Raw genomic sequence first — 20,231 nt, 5'->3', positions numbered from 1 at the left:
CGAAACCTCCCAAAGATAGAGACCTTAATCATTATATTTCTAGCAAATTCCTACCTATTTTATTAATATTCTGATATAGATCACATTTTTCATTAAGTTTGGTTAGTGCAGTGTTGCAAATTCTCATACATTTAGATATCTTCCATAAAAGCTATAATAACACAAATGATTGAGGGCAGTTTTTAGGCCTGAAGTGCTAAACGCTAGCTAAATATAACTGGATGCGAATGATTTCACTTAAAAAGCTATACTCTACAGATTCAGCAGCGTCTCAGGCCTGATGGGATACCTGCTATTTCTGAGAAAAGTGAACTTTTCTTTCTATTCTGAAAAGGTGAGGTCACCTGCAGTTATTCTGTGGACCATTCAACTGTTAGGAAGTGGCAGGGCCATACCCTATAACTGCATATATATAATATATGCTGGAAGTAGAACTGTTAAAGAGCAGAACCAAAAGAAAAAATGCACAAATATTGATAATGGCTTTATGCTATGGCCAAAATATAATCTTGATTTGTTAAGAAACTTACCATCTTTCAATTGCAGACATGTTTTCCCTTTTCTTTTCAGTGATATCTTTCTGATTTTTTCTCTTTTCCTCCTTTTCAGTGTGCTTTTCTTTCAGGATTTTTTCTTTTAAGTATGCTTCCTTAGCCTCCTTCCATTTCTCAAAAGCCTTAAAATAGATGACTTATTAAAGTTGATATTTTTGTTGGTAAGTTGACTTAATATAATATTTACGGTGACATGCCCAAAATGCCAATATAGTGTACATTTACTCTTAGCATGTGTATTCTTAAAGGCACTACAATGCATAGAAACATCAAAGTAGCCTCATAGCTCCCTTGGGTCCTTTTACACGGAACGATTATTGTTCAAAAATCGTCGTGCGATAATTGCTCAGTGTAAACACAGCCAACGATTGAACGACGAGCCAATCATCATTTGCTTGGTCACAAGGTATTGCTTGTAAACAGTGATTGATCAGTCGTTCACATTCACTGGCACGGTGAATGTGAACGACTGAATGGTTGAGTGAAGGAGAATTAAACGATTTATCTGCCTGTGTAAACTGGTTGAACGAGTGAACTCTATCATCGTTTGTTTGATTGATTTCTCACTCTGTATAAAAGGAATAGTAATTATTAGGAAATTATAGTACCAGTGTTTCTGGTGGTGCAATGTGCCACACAGCTGTGGTACATGATACATCCATTATGATTCACAAACATCACACACACAGCTCTCCTACATCCATCGTGACTCCACACATCACACACACAGCTGTACTACATTTATCCTGATTTCCAGACATTAAACACACAGCTGTACTACATCCATCCTGATTCCCACACATTACACACACAGCTGTACTACATTCATGCTGATGGCCAGACATTACACACACAGCTATACTACATCCATGGTGATTCTCACATATGACACAGACAGCTCTGCTACATCCATGGTGATTTCCACACATGACACACACAGCTCTACTACATGCATCCTGATTCACACACATCACACATACAGCTGTGGTACATCTATCCTGATTGCTACACATTACATACACAGCTCTACTACATCCATCCTGGACCCACACATTACACGCACAGCTTTACTACATTCAACCTGACCTCACACATTACACACACAGCTCTACTAGATCTATCCTGATTCATACACATGACACACATAGCTCCTGGATACAGTGATCAGCCCCTGGTCATGTGATCCTTGACTCCACCCACACAGGTGATCATATGACGGTGACATCATCACAGGTCCTGTAAAAGTAAATTCACGGCAGCATGCAGAGATGCAAGTAAATCAAAAGTGTTTATTCCTCCACAACACCCATAGCTGCAACGTTTCGATATCAGTTGACATCTTTGTCAAGGGGTGACCCTACCCCCAAATTCCAGGTCCAGATGAGGATCATGTTAAATGATGCACTTCTGGAGGGAGTTATAGATAGCCATCTACAAAAATTTCTGGATGTGGCTCACCCTATAGTACCAGCTTTTTATACACTCCCCAAAATACACAAGGATCTAAACCATCCACCAAGTAGGCCAATTGTAGCGGGATGTGATTCTTTATTTTCCAACAGTGCCCGCTTCTTGGATAAAATCCTTAGGGGGATTCGCTGAAGAATCTCAGTCATACCTAAAAGACACTGGTAACTTTCTGAGGAAACTCAGTAAGTGTACAATATCTGAATCCCCCTTATTGGTAACTTTTGATGTAGTCAGCTTATACACCTCGATTACGCATACACGGGGTTCATCAGCAGTGAAAAGATATCTCGACAATTCTACACTCTCGGTGGGAAGTCGGCGGTTTGCCCTGTAGCTACTGGAGTACATCCTTGTAAACAATTACTTTTTGTTTGCGGGGTGTACTACCGGCAGCGACAGGGCACCGCAATGGGATCGAACGTAGCGCCCACCGACGCCAACATGTATATGTGTTTATGCGAAGAACAACATATCTATCCATCTGAATATTGGCAATTTGTGATCTGTTGATATCGTTACATCGATGATATTTTTGTGTTATGGAGAGGCACAAAAACGGAGCTGTTGGCATTCCACAGATTCCTAGATAATATTTATCTCAAGGGAGACGATTAATTTTTTGGATGTGCAGATAATACGGGAAAGGTCCACATTGTGCACGGATCTGTTCATCAAAAGCACTGATAAAAATTCTCTCCTATATTACAACAGCAACCATCCCCGCCAAATGGTGGATTCACTCCCGTGGTTGTTGAGGGTTCGCAGCATCACGAATGATGCAATGTTTGATACCCGCATAGATGATATGTGTAAAATATTCTCACAGAGAGGCTACCCATCCTCCTTATTATGGGCTACAAGTGAGAGAATCAGGGGCATTAGCAGGGATGAACTCCTGGCTGATAAAATACAGGCTCCTAAAGCACTTAGAATACCGTTCGTCTCTACTTATGGACCACTAAGTGGCAAAATAAAAAACATTATCTATAACCATTGGTCAGTGATCAACAGTTGTTGTGGAGATATCCCAGAATTGGCCCAACCACCAATGTTGGCCTATAAAAGGGGTCGAAACATTAGAGATAGACTCGTTAGACCGTTGGTAACCCCTAGCGGGGGGTTGACTCAACACACACTATCTTTGAGTAGAAAGGGCAATTTTCCTTGTTTATCTTGTTCGTGCTGTAGTAACATGCTAAAAGGAGACCATTTTACGCATCCAACTACTGGCAAGAGATATTTTCTTAAAGAAAGGTTCACTTGCTCTAGGTTCTCACCATCTACTTGATCACCTGCCCATGTGGCTTGGGCTATGTGGGCGAAACGACTATGGAGGTTCGTAGTCGTATCACTAACCATAAAAGTACGATCCGTATGAAGAAAATAGATTTACTGATACCTAAACACTTCTGTGAACATCGCCATGCTGTTAGCCAACTTAAATTCAGGGTAATTGATTAGGTAGCCCCACTACCGAGAGGTGGGGACCGGATGGGCTTACTTTAACGGAAAGAACTGAAATGGATACATTAATTAGACACTCTTTTTCCTGTTGGTCTTAACATTGAGTATCCATATGTTGCACATCTCTGAGGATTTTATCTATGTAGGGATACATTTATTGATGACTTCATCTTCTGTTGATTTTAATAACACTTTGTTTTTTTTCTAGATATGAGTATACCTACATGTGTGTCCTGTCTTTGGCTACCGGAACTCCTCTGTCTTTTGAGACTAAATTTTGATAAATAAATCTCAAAAATATTGGTTTCTCTGCTTTTGAGACTAAAGTCGGATTAATAAATTTCAATACACTTTAAAAGTACTGGCGATTTGTTGTACAACTTGAATAAAGAGCATTATTTTTCACTTTGATAAGAGTGGCGACGTTTCTCTATTATCTAACGATGTAAATTTAGGTCAATATTGGATACCCCCTATGGACTGGGTATATGATTCATATAGGGTTAGTGCCATGTGTCTGACTTAAGAATTATGATATTGGTCCACTATAATATAATGCTATCTTGTTACGTATCCTCTAAGTAATGCTATTACTATAATCTAATTGTACATGTATATGTGCTAAACTGTGCTATGGCAGATATAGGGTTTTATAGCGGATGGTATGAATCTATTTATACATAGCTTCAAGCAGTTTTATAATTTAGTTGGCCTTATACACACTGCATAATCCTATTGATATAATTACCATACATCGGTGCCCCCTTTACTCATTATGCTAAATGCACCCGTAACTTTATAAACCATGCGATTCTGACTGCTATTTTGCGGTGTGCTCATTGTATCATGCAATACTAGTTGCACTCCGATTGCTGTATTTTATTGAGGAGCTATGTAGGATGTCATTTCCTTGACTTTACATTCAGCTTCCTATGCCTGAATGTTGTGTTCATCTTCTGTATTAGCCATAAGGTAGATCGCCTTTTCAGCTGATTGCGTTGAGACGCTGGCGTGCTAAGCACTATGGCAACGATGACGTGATGCCTCTCCACTCTCGTGAGACTTGTATGCTCCCGTGCATACCCGCTGTATCATGGCCGACGCTGGAGTATCCGGACGCCACGGACTATGGCCGCACATGTAGTTCTGGTATTTATCATATCACAGCTGTTGTGAATTTGTTTTTAATCATGTCTCTATATATGGGGTGTGTTCTATGTGGGTATTATGCTTGACAAAGATCGCAATTGAGATCGAAACGTTGCAGCTATGGGTGTTGTGGAGGAATAAACACTTTTGATTTACTTGCATCTCTGCATGCTGCCGTGGATTTACTTTTACTGGTTGCTGCTTTGGGGTCTTAGGATCCTGACTCCCTCCATGGCTTGCATCTAGCTATTGAGTCCCACCTTACTGGTATTACGGAGCTGTGCTGCTTGCGAATATCTTTTGGAGTATCATCACAGGTCCTGGTAGCTGCTGTTGGCTTATCCAGTATACAGTACTTTCTACCAAACTCCAGAATGGCTCCTCCCACAGTAGTGACATCACCACAGGTCCTTCAGGCCGCCGGATCTCTGTGGTAGCGGTATGTCAGTGTCTCCTATCAGGACCGCTCAGTTGTGTCTGAGATAATAACAGCTTAGTTGTATTCTCATTTTGTTATTTTTGGCCTCCCCTTTTAAGAGCCCAAACTTTGTTCTTCTTCTGTTGGTCAGGCTCTGTGTTTTATATATACTGTAGGACCTGCGATTATGTCACCAGGGGTGGAGCATGAGAAGCACTCACACACATACATGCTCACAGACAAGTGGTCGTTAGTAGTTTGATTCTAACTGGCTGATGACAATCTACTCAGAAAATAGTTTTATAGTACTTAAAAGAGATTATCCAAGGACAAAATCTTTTTGCAAACCTTCTCATCTTTCTGCAAATAATAAAAGGAGCCAAACTCACTAGCTAGCCAGCGATGATGTCACCAACACCGGGATCATGTGACGGCTGCAGCCAATCACTTCAGTTAGTGATTACTTGCAGCTTTCAAATGTCCCATTGTCAGGATGTCATTGCTCAGCAGCCAGAATGAAGACCAGCAGAAGACCGAGCACCAGAAGAAAAGGAATGGCTTAGGAGATGAGTATGTCTTTATTATTTACAGCAAGAGGTGCAGGTTTCACGAAAAATGTTTGTCTTTGAATAACCCCTTAAAGTATTAATGAAAAGAAAAAGTATCTGCTGCCTTCTGAGTAGAGTGCCATCTTCCTCCTTTAACAAACCAGTGAGGGAGTTATGGAGCTACTTTGGTTGTCTGATCCTCCTCGAACTCTCAGCGGTGTTTGACACTGTTGACCACAAACTCCTCAGTATGCTTCACTCTATTGGCCTAAAGGACACTGCTCTCCCCTGGTTCTCCCCCTACCTATCCGACCACTCATTCAGCAGGCTCTACCTCCTCTCTCTTACCCTTGCTGTTGGGGTTCCCCAGGGCTCGGTCTTCGGCCCCCTCCTCTTCTCCATCTACACAACCTCTATTAGACAAACTAACAGGAGTTTTGGCTTTCAGTACCATCTCTATGCTGAGTACACCAGTTATACACCTCTTCTTGTGACATCAGAGCACCATTCCTTCAGAATGCCACAGACTATCTGTCTGCTGTCTCTAACACTATGTCCTCTCTCTACCTAAGACTGAACCTCTCAAAAACTTACCTACGCGTGTTTCCACCCTCTGCCAATCAAACTCATCCTGACATCTCCATCTCAGTGTGTGGCACCACAATAACTCCTGGACAACGCGCCCATTGTCTTGGGATTATATTCGACCTCGATCTCTCCTTTACCCCTTACATCTAATCTATGGACCGAACAGGTCACCTACACCTCAAGAAAATCATAAGAATCCGCCCTTTTCTCACCACAGACATGCTAAAAACGCTCACTGTTGCCCTCATCCAGTCTCGGCTCAATTATTGCAACTCGCTGCTGATCGGCCTCCCCTGCTCCAGATTCTCCCCTCTCCAATCCATCATGAATGCTGCAGCCAGGCTCTGCCCTGTGCCAGTCACTGCACTAGCTGCCCGTCAAATACAGAATTTAATTTAAACTCACCACCCTCACCCACAAAGCTCTCACTAGCATATCACCGCCCTACATTGCTTCCTACATATCCATCCGCCACCCAGCCCGCGCCTTCTGCTCCGCTAACTAAATTAGACTAAGCCCCCCTTTAATTCGAACCTCTCATTCCCGCCTCTAAGACTTTTCCAGAGCAATAACAGTCCTCTGGAACGCGCTACCCCAAACTGTCCAAGCAATCCTTGACACACAAAACGTCAGGCGTGCTCTAAAAATGCACCTCTTCAGGGAGGCATATCATATCCCCTAGACCAAACCCCTCTGTGCTCCGCCTGATAACATGCTCCCTGCCCTACTGATTGCAATTCCTGCTAGCCTCAATCAACCACCCCTTGCAGTCACACCGATTTTACCATTTTTCGGCACAATTTGACCATTGTCTATGTGTATAGCATCCCTCACTCTCCACCTCGCCATACCGTGCACATCTCCAGCTCCTTTAGCTTCTGTATCATCCCACTATTTGTAGTATGTAAGCTTGTTGGAGCAGGACCCTCACCCCTACTGTTTCCATCAATTGATTACTATATGTAACGGTGGTTTTGCTTGTTTCCTCTGCTTTGTAAGCATTATGGAATATGTTGGCACCATATAAAGATTATTATTATATATCTATCTACATATTGTAAAGCCCTTAAGCATACACATGCTAAGAGTAAATGTACACTTTATCGTCATTTTATGCATGTCTGAGTAAAAGGTTGTAAATAAGTCAGGCTAAACAGAATTACAAGATTTTTTTTGTCCTTGGGGACACCTTTTAAATTAGGGCCATCAATAGGTCTAAGATGAAAGGGTAACAAAAAAAAATCGCCTGGGACCCAACATATCAAAGGTGTCTTTCGTTACCCACTGCAACCACTTAGATTTAGCTTGATCTCCTAAATTGTAGGTGAAGTAGTAAATTTACAGTTTGATTGCTATGGGCAGTATTTCTCTAAATGAGGGTGATACATAATGGTCATCAAACATGTTTGTGGATATAAAGCATAAACAGGGGCTCTGTAGTGTAACGCTCAGGTCAATAAACAGCAGGTGAAATTCATTAAAACTGGTGGAGGCTAAATTTATATTGGAGAACTCATATCTACAGTACTGGTCTCCACCAAATTTGTATTTTTGTGTCTGAGAGGAACCCACGTTAGCACTGGGAAAACATACACACTAAGTTGGTGCCTTTTACCTTCCTACACTCCTCCTTTTTGTGTGCAATTTCTTGAAGTTCCCCCATCTTTTTCTCTTCTTCTCCCCTTTGCTGTTGTTGACTGAGTTTTATTTCTTTCTTTTTCTCTGCTCTCCAGGCCCTAAAAGCAGCCATTGCTTCTTCCTTTTTCATAGTGTTTTCCTGCAGACATAAATGTAAAAGTAAAAGGACAATACAAAGCAATTCAGCTATATGTGAACTTCAGGCCACTTTCACATGGGTGAGAAAATCGCACGATTTTTCCTGCGATGCAATAGCGCATGAAACCGCTGAATTATGAAACCAATGCTTTTCAATGGTTTACTTCACATTAGTGGTACTGGTGCATCTTGTCTCCACCGGAAGAATAGGGGTAGACATGGGTTGGCCGGGTTGATTTGGAGGGGAGGGCGAGGTGACGCCCACAACAGCACTCACATCTTCCCTGCTGAAGCCACCGCTGCCGTCATTGTCTCAGCTCCCATCGCCACCCTGCTGCTTCTGTCAAGTGTCCCCACTAGCCATGCCCTCAGTGGCGCATGGGCTCCGGGCCCCACCGCTGCTGTCAGCTCTGCTGACACTGTGGTCCTCCCCCTCCACCCCCAGCCTCCCATCCCCGCCTCCGGCCCCGCTGTCAGTGTCCTTCCCCATGCGTGGCGTGCCATGTGTCAGTTCACTGGGCTGTGCTCACTCTTCTCCGCCGGTGCTCTCCCCGCTCAGTTTGGGACCGTCGGCGCTTTAGACCACTCAGCTGCCTCCGTGCAGAGAAGGTGTGGGAGCCCCAGGGGCTTGTACACAAGCCGCTGCTCCGTCTCCCTTTCCCTCCACGGTGCTGATGCTGCTCCTGCTGAACATAGCGGCAGCAGCCGTCCTACGCTGACACAGCCCGGGGCATTGCCGGGAGCTTGGCGGGGAAGCCGCTTGAAGCTGAGAAAGGAGAGCATGGCACAGCCGAGACAGGAGCCCAGACAATCAGCAGCTGTGGGCATACCCTATACCTCCCACAGCACAATCCCAGGTCTTCACCCATTTTTGTGGTGGAGATAAGATACACCAGTACCCACATTAGTGATGTTTCCACTGATGCAATGTTGCGAGGAAAAAAAAAACGCGGCATGCTCTATCTTTTTGCGATTTGCAAATTTTTTTTTATCTCCCATGTTTCCCTATGGAAGCCTCCTTTTTATTTCATTGCAACGCACAAACGATTTTCACGCAATGCATTCTTAATATTAGAAACTTTTGTTGACATTTGCGTGATAAAAATCGCGGGCAGCAGCGATAAGGCGTGCGATATTTCACAAGAAAAAGCATTGCCGACGCTCAAAAATCACAGAAACAAAGACGACATTTTTCCGCAATTTTCTCACGTTGATATAGCCCTTGCCCATGTGAAAGAGGCCGTATATTTAGGGTGTATTCACAAGAGTGTGTGTGTATGCGTTCATAGGTGCACACAAAACATTGCACCCATGTACGTGCACAAACACGCGTGAATGTAGGTCCGTGCTCATTGCCTTCAACGGGGCTGCGGCTGCTGCTAGTGGCCCCATTGAAAACAATGGGCTGACAGCAATCCCTGCGGTGATTTTCAGGGAGGGGCTTGAAATATAAGCCTTTCCCTGAAAATCATCCCTGGTTTGTGTAAAAAAAACAAAAAATTACAATATATATATATATATATATATACATATACATACACACACATACACACACTCACCTCTTTGCCGCTGCTAAGTGCTGAGTGCTGCCTGTGGTTGGCTCAGCGCTCAGCCAATCAGATACAGCGCTTTCAGCAGGCGGGGATCTACCTGCTAAAACAGATTCAGAGCAGTGCAGGGAGAAGACAGGCTGGACGCGCCTGAGCCCCGGCAGCTGAGGAGATGGGAGTATATTTTTTTATTTTATTTTTAACACATTCTATGGTTTATTTTTAGGGAAGGGCTTATATTTAAAGCCCTTCGCCGAAAATCCCTGCAGGGTTTGCCGGCAGCCTATTCCTTTCAATGCGATTGCAGAAGCTCCGGTCCCATTGAAAGCGGGGAATGCCCTTGTCACTAAACACTGTGACAGTGCTGTCACAGTGTTCAGTGACAAGGAGACTCCCCACTGGGGAATATTGACAAGCACTGTAAAACACGGACATGTGAGCACACCATAGGGAACCAATGGTCCTAATAGGCGCACGTTTTTGTGCGCAAAATTGTACGCACATAAACACGCTCGTCTGAATCCCCCCTTATGTAGTACTTGTAGTGTGAAGTTTTGGGAGCCAACAGATGGGACCTTTGACTATACTTGAACTCAATCTAAGTTCAATGTCTAGTGCTTCTTGTTTGCGGACTTGGCTGCACATGCGCAGTCCTTCTCCATTATAGTCTATAGAAAATACTAATGTTTACCGTAGTTGGTTCTATTTTTTCCTGCTCACTACATTGTAAGGAAGATCCATTCTTTGTGTTGAAGGATTTTTCAGCACAAAACGCCATTTTAGGTAGATAAAGTAGTTTACACTTTTGCTAGTTATCACACTGGCTATTAGAGAAACACAAACTTATTAAAATCGATAAAAGGCAACACTTTAGGGCCTCGGATTCTTTTTATTTTATGTAGTTACAGCAGACCTTGGAACAATAATAGATTACCTGTATGGCTTTTTCTTTCAGAAGTTGCGCTTCAGCCTTTTTGTTTTTCTGCAGTTCATGAAGAAATATTTTCTTCTTTTCCAACCAGTTCTGCGGAGAAAATATTATTACCAAGTCAACTGGAAATCACAAAACACGCTTTCCTAAAAAGTTTTGCTACTTTGTATAATATTCAGTAGTTAACAATATAGGACTCACACAGCTCATTATTTCTCTTAATTGGTATTTGGAATGAGTTGTGCCCAATCATTCGTCAAGCAAAAAGAGCTTACAAAAAGAAAAAAAATGACAATATTTGGAACAGTTTGCTGAACTGGCAACTTATATAATTGAAGAAAACCTACAGAGAGTTCACAAACATATCTGGCTCATTTCCTTCTAATTAGAACTGGTTGCTGGATTATGTGAGTAGTACGGAGTTTTCTGCTTTCCTTTTCATTTCATTTTTATTATGCAGTTAAATATTTTGGAGTAAAAGTGGAGCGCAGAATAGTACATGCAAGAGTGCCGTATTTATGTACCCCAGTTAGGCAAAACCACAGATACAATGTTGCATTGGAGGGCAGAGCCACCAGCTGGATGTGCTGTATATACACAGTACATATCAGTGGTCATCAAGCACATCAGCACTAGGCAGACTATGAAAGTCAGTGCGGATGGTACAATAGTATGTACAATGATTCTTAGAAGCAAAGTGCTGTGCTTTGGCAAGAAAACAAAGTCTTTTGCTGCACGTTCTCACTCCCAGACTAGGAAGCTATGCCAATTTATTGACTGCTGGGAACTATCAGAGGGTAGGTAGCAGCCCTTCGCTAGTACACTAGTTAGGCTGGTGACAAAGTCAGATCTGCCTTTGAATGTTAGGCTGAATTCACTATAGTGTATTCGCGCATTAAACTTTTGTGTATGCAGTGCGCGGAAAATAGAACCCATTGATTTCAATAGGTTTTGTTCATAAGCATGTATTTTGCATGCACAATTGTGTTTTGCAAAAAAATACACAGCATGCTCTATTTTCCTGCACATTTGCGCAGAAAAATAACACATCTAGCATTCATTAAAGAATTTAGCATTTTAATAGCTGGGAGCATTGGTGCGTACTTTTTTACATTCACAATTGCGCATGTCTTGCATGCGCAAAAAGTACAGTAGGAAACACAGTTGCATGTGCAAATATGCAACTTTTCTTGCACAAAAACCCAGCGCAAAAACACGTACAAATGCGCTTACGCCTTGTGAAGCTGGCAATAAGTTAAGGGTCCTTTTAGGCCTCCTGCACACGGGCGTATTTGCATTGCGGAGTCTGCGGCTGGCGTCTGCAGCAAATACAGCACATAGTATTCAATGGCAAAACACAATTTCATCTCCACGAGCGGAAAGCAATTGTGATTTCCCACTCGCAAAGAATCGCAGCATGCTGCAATTCTGTGCGGGTTACGCACGGCAGGCTTCCATTGAAGTTAATGGAAGCCGCTTGTCCTGTGGCACTTCCACAGTTAGCATTGCGGAAGTATCACGGGATACGAGTCACCCTCCAGTGCTGGCGCCTACTGTGCATGCGCGATGGAGTGTCAGCTGGCACATCCGCAGCATGTGCAGAAGCCACCGGACAGATAAGCTGAGGTCACCGGTCAGGCACTGGGTCGAACTCCGCTGCGGGAATCCGACATGTGGGGCCGACCCGCCTGTGTGCAGAAGGCCTTACAGAGCTATTCATCTTTGGAACGAGCGAAAGAGTCATTTGCTTTCAAATGACATCTGTTTACAAGCGCAGATAATCGTTTAAATGTTTTCGCCATTTTGTCATGATCGCTCATTCAGTCCATCGCTGGTCTGTCAGAGTCTGGAGATGCCTGGGAATGGTCTGCGTATGATTGAACAATCACATTTTACAAGGAACGACTGGCAAATGACAAACAATGATTGTTTTGCCTGCATAAAATGATTGATGAGTGATGAGGGAACAAATCACTGGACAACAAAAATGCACTTTAGATTTTAAATATGACATTAGATCTTGTTTATTAGCTCTGGTTTTTAAGATATACTAATCTCAAATCAAAATACTAAAAATACGCTTTGAAGTTCTTTCTTGAAGTTCTTTCTTTTCTCAAAATAACTACCCTAATTTTTAGATACACTAACTTCAAATAAAAGGGCTTAATCACGTAAACAGATTCTCTTTGCTAGTCGCTTGCGATTCCCTTTTCTGGGGTGTCTCTTGTCATTGTCCAACAGTAGTCCACAAGCAGAGAAGCTTCCATCTTCCCCGATATCTTCATTCCATTTTCGATATATCCTGATGGAATCGCTCTCCATGTACGTCTCTCACGGCGCCGCAGTTGTCAGGGAAGAAGTCCAGGTGAGAATGCAGGAAATGGATTTGGAGTGACATGTTGCACCCTAATCTTTTGTACTTTTCTAGAAGTTTATTCACAATCTCAACGTAGTTGCTAACTCTTCAATTTCCCAGGAAACCATGCACAACATCTTTATATGCCTCCCATGCTGCTTTCTCATGACCCTGAAGAACTTGCTCACAGTTTTTATCCTTAAGAAGATGACAAATCTGCTGGCCAATGAAGATGCCTTCTGTAACTTTAGCATCACTGAGCTGTGGAAATTGTCTTCTCAGGTACTGAAAGGTTTCTCAACCCTGGTTCATCCCCTTTACAAAGTTCTTCCTGAGTCCAAGTTTTATGTGTAGAGGAGGCAGAAGAATTTTGTTTCTTTCTACCAGAGGATCATGCTAAACATTTTTCTCTCTGGGGCAGAGATTTTCCCTTGGGGGCCAGACTTTTATCTTGTAGTAAGAAGACCTATCTTGACTGTCCCACTGACACAGGAAACAGCAGTACTTGGTGTATCCCAACTTCATGCCCAACAGTATTGCAAGGCCCATCAAGTCTCCACAGATCTGCCACTGATGGTCAGTGTACTTAATTGTATTATTTCATTGTAATATATACATATCAATTCTAAGATGTAAGCAGTACGGTATCTGATTTACATGTTAGTTATTAACCTATTTTACCATATATACCTTTGTTTATTTAATGATTCCACTCATCTAACCTTGTAGATCTAAATAAACGTACATATATTTAACTTAAATGGGCTACATTTCAGACCAAAGAGCCAACTCAAAGCTTTCAACGTCACTTTTGTTTCTTCCATGATGAAATGATTAAGAAATACCTATATTCAGGTCAGAAAATTATTCACTATTGACCACTGTTATTGGTCATCGTCAGTCATGTTTACACGGAATGATTATCTTTCATTTTTTGCACGATTCAAGGACTATTTGAACAATAGCAAATCTGCATAAAAGGGCCCTAAGTTCATGCCACATTTTTGCATCATTTACCATTCTACATTCTATTTTTTAAATCTTTCCATTACATTTTTAAGAGGAAGCATTTTAGGAACAGCAGTCCGTTGTGCTTGACAGATCTCTTGCATTTGATTGTAATTGTATCTGCTTTAAACAGATCCTTTTTTTCTTTGCTAAAGGTGTTAATTTAAAATTGCAAGTTTCTAAGGAAAACAAAATGTTCATTTTAACTATTGTAATGCTTAACTGGTCTAGGCCTGTAACCCTGGGAAAATCAGTATGTCCACATCTGATATTCTATAGCGGTCTGAGCACCTACAACGGGATTCCTAAGAACAGTGTAAAATTGTAAATCATCAATGATACAAAAATGATTGGGATAAAGTCTATTTTATGTATTTTGCCTCTTTCCTTCCATAAGTAGAAATCCAATATATCATACAAAATAAAATATATTTTCCTTTTATATTTTATTTTCATAGATAGCACTTTCATTCTATTCTTCTTTCATTTTCAAGCTTCATTTTAATGTATTCCCCTGCCACTCTACATCATCGATGTGATATGATTCATAAGCCCCACAGATAGTAATTTATTCTACAGACAGTGTTCGAGATCCCCATGCACAGAAATAGAGGATTTATTTAATGTACTTGAAATATATCAGCCAACCAATGTCTTAAATATTACCACAAGGAAATATAATATGCACAGTCTATTACTATATATACACATCTATCTATCTATCTATCTATCTATCCAATATCTATCTATCCAATATCTATCTATCTATCTATCTATCTATCTATCTATCTATCTATCTATCTATCTATCTATCTATCTATCTATCTATCTATCCATCCCATATCTATCTATCTATCTAATATGTATCCTCAGGATAGATAACACTGTGCAACAAATCAAAAAAAAAAGTTTCATAAACAAAAGTAATTGATATGTTTCTGTATATTAAAACATGCTGATTACACACTGGTAAAACTGAGTAATAGCAGCACATCTAATTTTTAAAGGGGTTGTCCCGCAAAAGCAAGTGAAGTTAAACACTTCTGTATGGCCATATAAATGCACTTTGTAATATACATCGTGCATTAAATATTGGCCATACAGAAGTTATATACTTACCTACAGGATGTCTCCCCCCTGTGTTGGCGTCCCCGTCTCCCTGGCGCCGGCCAAATCCTTCTCCTTGATTAGACGCGCTTGCGCAGTCTGCCTCTTCTGTCCCGTTGAATGGGGCCGCTCCAGCCTGCTCGCGCCGCACAGGTCGTCTGCGCATGCCAGGGATACGGGGACGCCAACACAGGGGGGGGGGGGGGGACCACCTGTAGGTAAGTATATAACTTCTGTATGGCCAATATTTAATGCACGATGTATATTACAAAGTGCATTTATATGGCCATACAGAAGTGCTTAACTTCACTTTGTTTTGCGGGACAACCCCTTTAAGTTATTTAGCCCTTTAGTGACCAAGCTTTTTTTTCCATTTAAAAAAAATCGTAACTCCTGTAAACTGTGGGTTCAAGTAAACAGTGTACGTGTATGTGGGGCTGGTTCGGATCTGTTTGTGGTTATGTGTATTGTGGCATCACCTGGATGTATTAATTAATGCTGCACTTTAATATGGTATATGTTAGGCTTCTAGTTTTGAATAGTGTGATGCCTCTTTTGGGCATGCGACAAGCATATCTACGGTAGCTATTAATCTAGATATAATGACATACTATGAGCGATTTATCTATTTTGGTGTACTAAAGTTGTTTATAGGTGTCAGATTTGTAATCTATTTGAATGTATCTATTAAAAACAGGTTTAAAGGGGTTGTCCCGCGCCGAAACGGGTTTTTTTTTTTTTTTAAACCCCCCCCCCGTTCGGCGCGAGACAACCCCGATGCAGGGGTTAAAAAAACCACCCGCACAGCGCTTACCTGAATCCCGGCGGTCCGGCGTCTTCATACTCACCTGCTGAAGATGGCCGCCGGGATCCTCTGTCTTCATGGACCGCAGGGCTTCTGTGCGGTCCATTGCCGATTCCAGCCTCCTGATTGGCTGGAATCGGCACGTGACGGGGCGGAGCTACACGGAGCCCCATTCAGAAAAGAAGAAGACCCGGACTGCGCAAGTACGGCTAATTTGGCCATCGGAGGGCGAAAATTAGTCGGCACCATGGAGACGAGGACGCCAGCAACGGAGCAGGTAAGTATAAAACTTTTTATAACTTCTGTATGGCTCATAATTAATGCACAATGTACATTACAAAGTGCATTATTATGGCCATACAGAAGTGTATAGACCCACTTGCTGCCTCGGGACAACCCCTTTAAATATTTTGTAATAATGAAGATATATTATTTCTGTAAAGAATGGCATATGACTCCATTATGTGTTTTGGTTTCTTGCTCTGACCCCTGTGTAGTGGTCAGTGCTTGTAACTGCAGGAACAGCTCTCATTGAAATCAATAGAACTGTGCCTGTAGTTCCAGGCGCTGAGCACTACTCAGGGGTTGGAGTAGCTACCTCGGCTCCGACCCCTGTGTATAGGAGTGCTGACAGTGGGTGTCTGATTACCCGGGTCCCGAGCAGCTCATCGGCCGATCTACTGAGGATAGGTCATCATTAGTATTTTGAAAGGAAAAACCCTTTAATGCAGTGGATAAAGAAATCTACCTGTTATACTCTTTTCTACCTTTGGGACATCTATCTAGTAAAGATCAAATATGCAAATACTCGTATTAAGGGCTAATGCACACCAGTCTTTTAATTCTCCATAAAAGCTCCAAAGTGTATGGAGCCATAATACAATGCCCATATCTGTGAGGCTATACTGTACCTCTGTAATAGTACAAGGAGCTAACAGAGGTGGTGGGTGAATTATTTTTTTAAATCATCTACCTACCGGAGTCAAGGCTAATCACTGAAGACGTGTTTTTTGTTTTCTGCAGCAGACAGCGGCAGCCCTGGCACACGCCTCAAACATGTTTCCTTTGGCGGTGCTCTGCAGGTATTCTCCACTACAAATTCATGCTCAGAACATACAACTTTGTCTTTCACCATGCCAAACAACCCTACTTCACCTCTCTCATCTGCTCACTATCCAATAACCCAAAATGACTCTGACACTTCTTCACTCCCTCCTGAGCTCTAAAGTAGAGCCCCACATATGAAGAATCTCTGTGCTGAAGATCTAGCTGCTTTTTTATAAAGAAAATTGACAACATCTGCCAATAAATTTCCCAATCCCAATTTCCTTTGATCCCCTTCTCTCCTGCACCTCTAGTTCACTTTGAGCATTTGACCCGACAACAGAAGACGTCTCCAGGCTCCTCTCTTCTTCTCGCCCTACTACCTACATTAGTGACCCAATTCCCTCACACTTCGTCCAGTCTCTCTCCCTGTCTGTCATCAGTTAACTCACTACAATATTTAACCTCTCTGTTTCTTCTGGTATCTTTCTCTCCTCTTGTAAACATGTGGTCATATTCTATTTAGTAAAGAAACAGTCTTTGACTAATCCTGTGCTGCCCACTACTGATCCATCTCTAATCTTGCCTTCATATCCAAACTCTTGAAAGATCTGATACAACCTAATAAGTTATCTCTCGGATAACTGTATTCTTGACCCTTTACAGTCTGGTTTTTGTACTCTACATTCCATAGAAACTGCCCTTACTAAAGTGTCTAATGATCTCCTGACAACTACATCAAATGGCGACTACTCTGTACTGGTTTTTCTGGATCTCTCAACGGTGGTCGACACTGTAGATTACCAATTCCTTTGCTCTATTGGCCTTAAGGATACTGCACTCTCCTGATTTTCCTCGTACCTCTCTGACTGATCCTGCAGTGTATTATCTACTGGCTTTACCTCTTCTCTTCCTGCGGAGGTTTCTCAGGGTTTGGTCTTCTGTCCCCTAATGTTTTCCATCTACTCAGCTTGTACTAGACAAACTATCAGCAGATGTGGCTTTCGATACCATCTCTACACTGACGACACCCAATTATTTCCCTCTTCCCGAGATATCACACCTTCACTGCTACAAAATGCCAGTCATTGCCTGTCTGTCTCCAACATCATTTTGTTTCTTTACCTAAATTTTAATCTTTCAAAAACTGAACTTCTTGTGTATCTGCCATCTACTAACCAACCTAATCCCAATATCTCCCTCTCAGTGTGTGGTACTATCATAACTCACTGGCAGTATGCCTGCTGTCTTGAGGTCATATATGACTCTGATCTTCCCTTCACTCCCTATATTCAATCACTAGCTCACTCATGTCATCTGGACCTCAAAAACATCTTCAGAATCTTTCCATGCAACAGGTCATTGAATTAATTAGCGAACACTGTGATTATGAGAAAGCCTTAGCAGTGAGACAAAACAGGCTACCTACTTTTCAGGAAACATTGAAAGGATGGCTTAAATACATAGATAATTAGAAGAAAATGACACCATAAATAATGAGCAATAAGACTACTGATAAGAGACAGGAGGAGAAAATAGTTATGAAAACTTATACGGAGACAGTGATGAGAGGCGAGATTAGAAGTTTGGTAACCCCTCCTCCCAACCCCCCCAATATCCTCCAAATAATAACCCTCCCCAACCCCCAAAAAGTACTAAAAAGGTAGTGGCAATCAAATCAACAGGAAATTGTAGATCCAATGTCAAGAAACACAGGTTTATTTGCAGGATACGCGGAACTTACAGACTAAATGTAAAATGATCTGAATTGTCCTAAATTGTTTTATAATTGTATACTTTCAAAGTTTTCTGAGAAATTGATCTCCTTTATTGTTATGTTTATAACAGTTTTAAAAGAAAAATAGTATGTTGCTCTTTCTTTACCTTTAATAAAACAACAGTGAAACAAAAAAAAAAACATATTCAGCATCTGCCCTTTTCTCACTGTGGGAACATCAAAAACTCTTATTGTTTCCCCGATACACTCAGCTTGACTACTGCAACTAGCTACTGATCGGTCTTCCCTTCACTAATCTCTCCCCTCTCTAGTCTATCCTGAATGAAGCAGTCAGGCTTATCTTTCTGTCCAGCAGCTACATTGATGCCTCCACCCTGAGCCGGTCACTACATTGGTTGCCCATCAAACATAGAATACAATTTGAACTCACCACTCTCATCCATAAAGCTCTTCACAGTGCTGCACTGCTGTATATATCCCCCCTTACCTATGTCTACCACCCTAACCGGACTCTCCACTCTGCTAATGACCTTAGACTAAGCTCCCCGTTAATCTGAACCTCACACTCCCTTCTCAAAGATTTTACTATGGAATGCAATACCCCGGATAATCATAATTCCCAATGCCCACAGTTTTAAGCATGGCTTAAAACACACATCTTTTTAGGCAGGCCTACCATATTCCCTATTTTAACTCTTCTTCATTTATGCCGCATAGGCACCATAGTATGTGTATACTAGTATACATATGACAAGCAACAGATAAAAGCTCCACTTTCGCACGTCACTATGAGTTGCTGAATCTGCAACTAAGTACAGTATTAGTGAACTGGGTTTTAAAAAAATATTTACTAATAGTGGAAAAGATCCAAAGTGCATTTTTGTCATTTCAGTGCACTGAGTGACATCCACGGCTGCATCCGTAACAAAGTTATATGTGGATTTCATTCTGGAATTTTAGTGTGGATTGACAGTGCCAACTTTCATGTTGTGTGCAAAAGTAGCCTAACAGATTGCATTATCTACAGAGCCCACATAATATTAGCAGCATAACCCCTTTATACAACTGGCTACAAAAACTTATTATATACAACCATCCACAGAGCTCCATATAGATTAATCCTAAGAGTCCTTGTATAGTTCTAGCCAACCTCTGCTCTGCAAAGAAAGCCTGCCAGCCTCAAAGCTCCAATGTCCATCACAGAGCCCTCCTACACATCCAGCTAGATTCCCTATTGCCAGCATCAGAGGCCCTAAATAGCACCAGCTACCCCCATATAACTTCCTTTCCAGTACTGAGCATAGTTGGAATGGATTCCTGTTCTATGCCAGTACCATTTTTTTGGACTATAAGATAGCAAAAAATAATCTTGAAAAAAAGCGTGTGTCCCATAGTCCAAAGTCAGGAGGGTCTGGTAGTGATCACCCTGACAGCTTCCTTACTGTTTGGAAAGAGTGCTGATAAAGCACTCTACTGGGTTACTAATAGGACTTTGCAGTTGAATAGTTCTCTTTCTCACTACCCAGAGCAGACAGGAGAGTATTGCATTCCACTTCTGGAGGCACCTGTGGGAGAGAAAACTGACCTCACAGTCCATAGGACAGGCGACATGCATAGAGAAGAAGGTCCTGGTATGAAGGACCTTTGAGGACCTTTATGGCATCATCATCATGTGACGAGATGCCAGGAGGATTCAGACTGGGGGTACCAGGAGGCAGCAAGATA

At 41.9% G+C, this 20,231-nt stretch overlaps 1 protein-coding gene across 1 annotated transcript in view; it reads right to left on the bottom strand.

Annotated features, from left to right (window-relative positions):
• MAP9 (microtubule associated protein 9) overlaps positions 1–20,231 on the bottom strand; it is a 65,625-nt gene that overhangs the window by 5,506 nt on the left and 39,888 nt on the right. The window contains exons 10-12 of the mRNA XM_066573604.1: positions 10,452–10,541; positions 7,807–7,968; positions 531–676 (exon numbers count right to left, since the gene is read on the bottom strand). Coding sequence (XP_066429701.1) covers positions 531–676; positions 7,807–7,968; positions 10,452–10,541 — 398 coding nt within the window. The remainder of the gene's footprint in view (positions 1–530; positions 677–7,806; positions 7,969–10,451; positions 10,542–20,231) is intronic.

The sequence above is a fragment of the Eleutherodactylus coqui genome, chromosome 7, assembly GCF_035609145.1.
Source record: "Eleutherodactylus coqui strain aEleCoq1 chromosome 7, aEleCoq1.hap1, whole genome shotgun sequence".
Taxonomy (NCBI): Eukaryota; Metazoa; Chordata; class Amphibia; order Anura; family Eleutherodactylidae; genus Eleutherodactylus; species Eleutherodactylus coqui.
The sequence above is the reverse complement of the archived record's forward strand: the minus strand, read 5'-3'. Positions and strand labels throughout refer to the sequence as shown.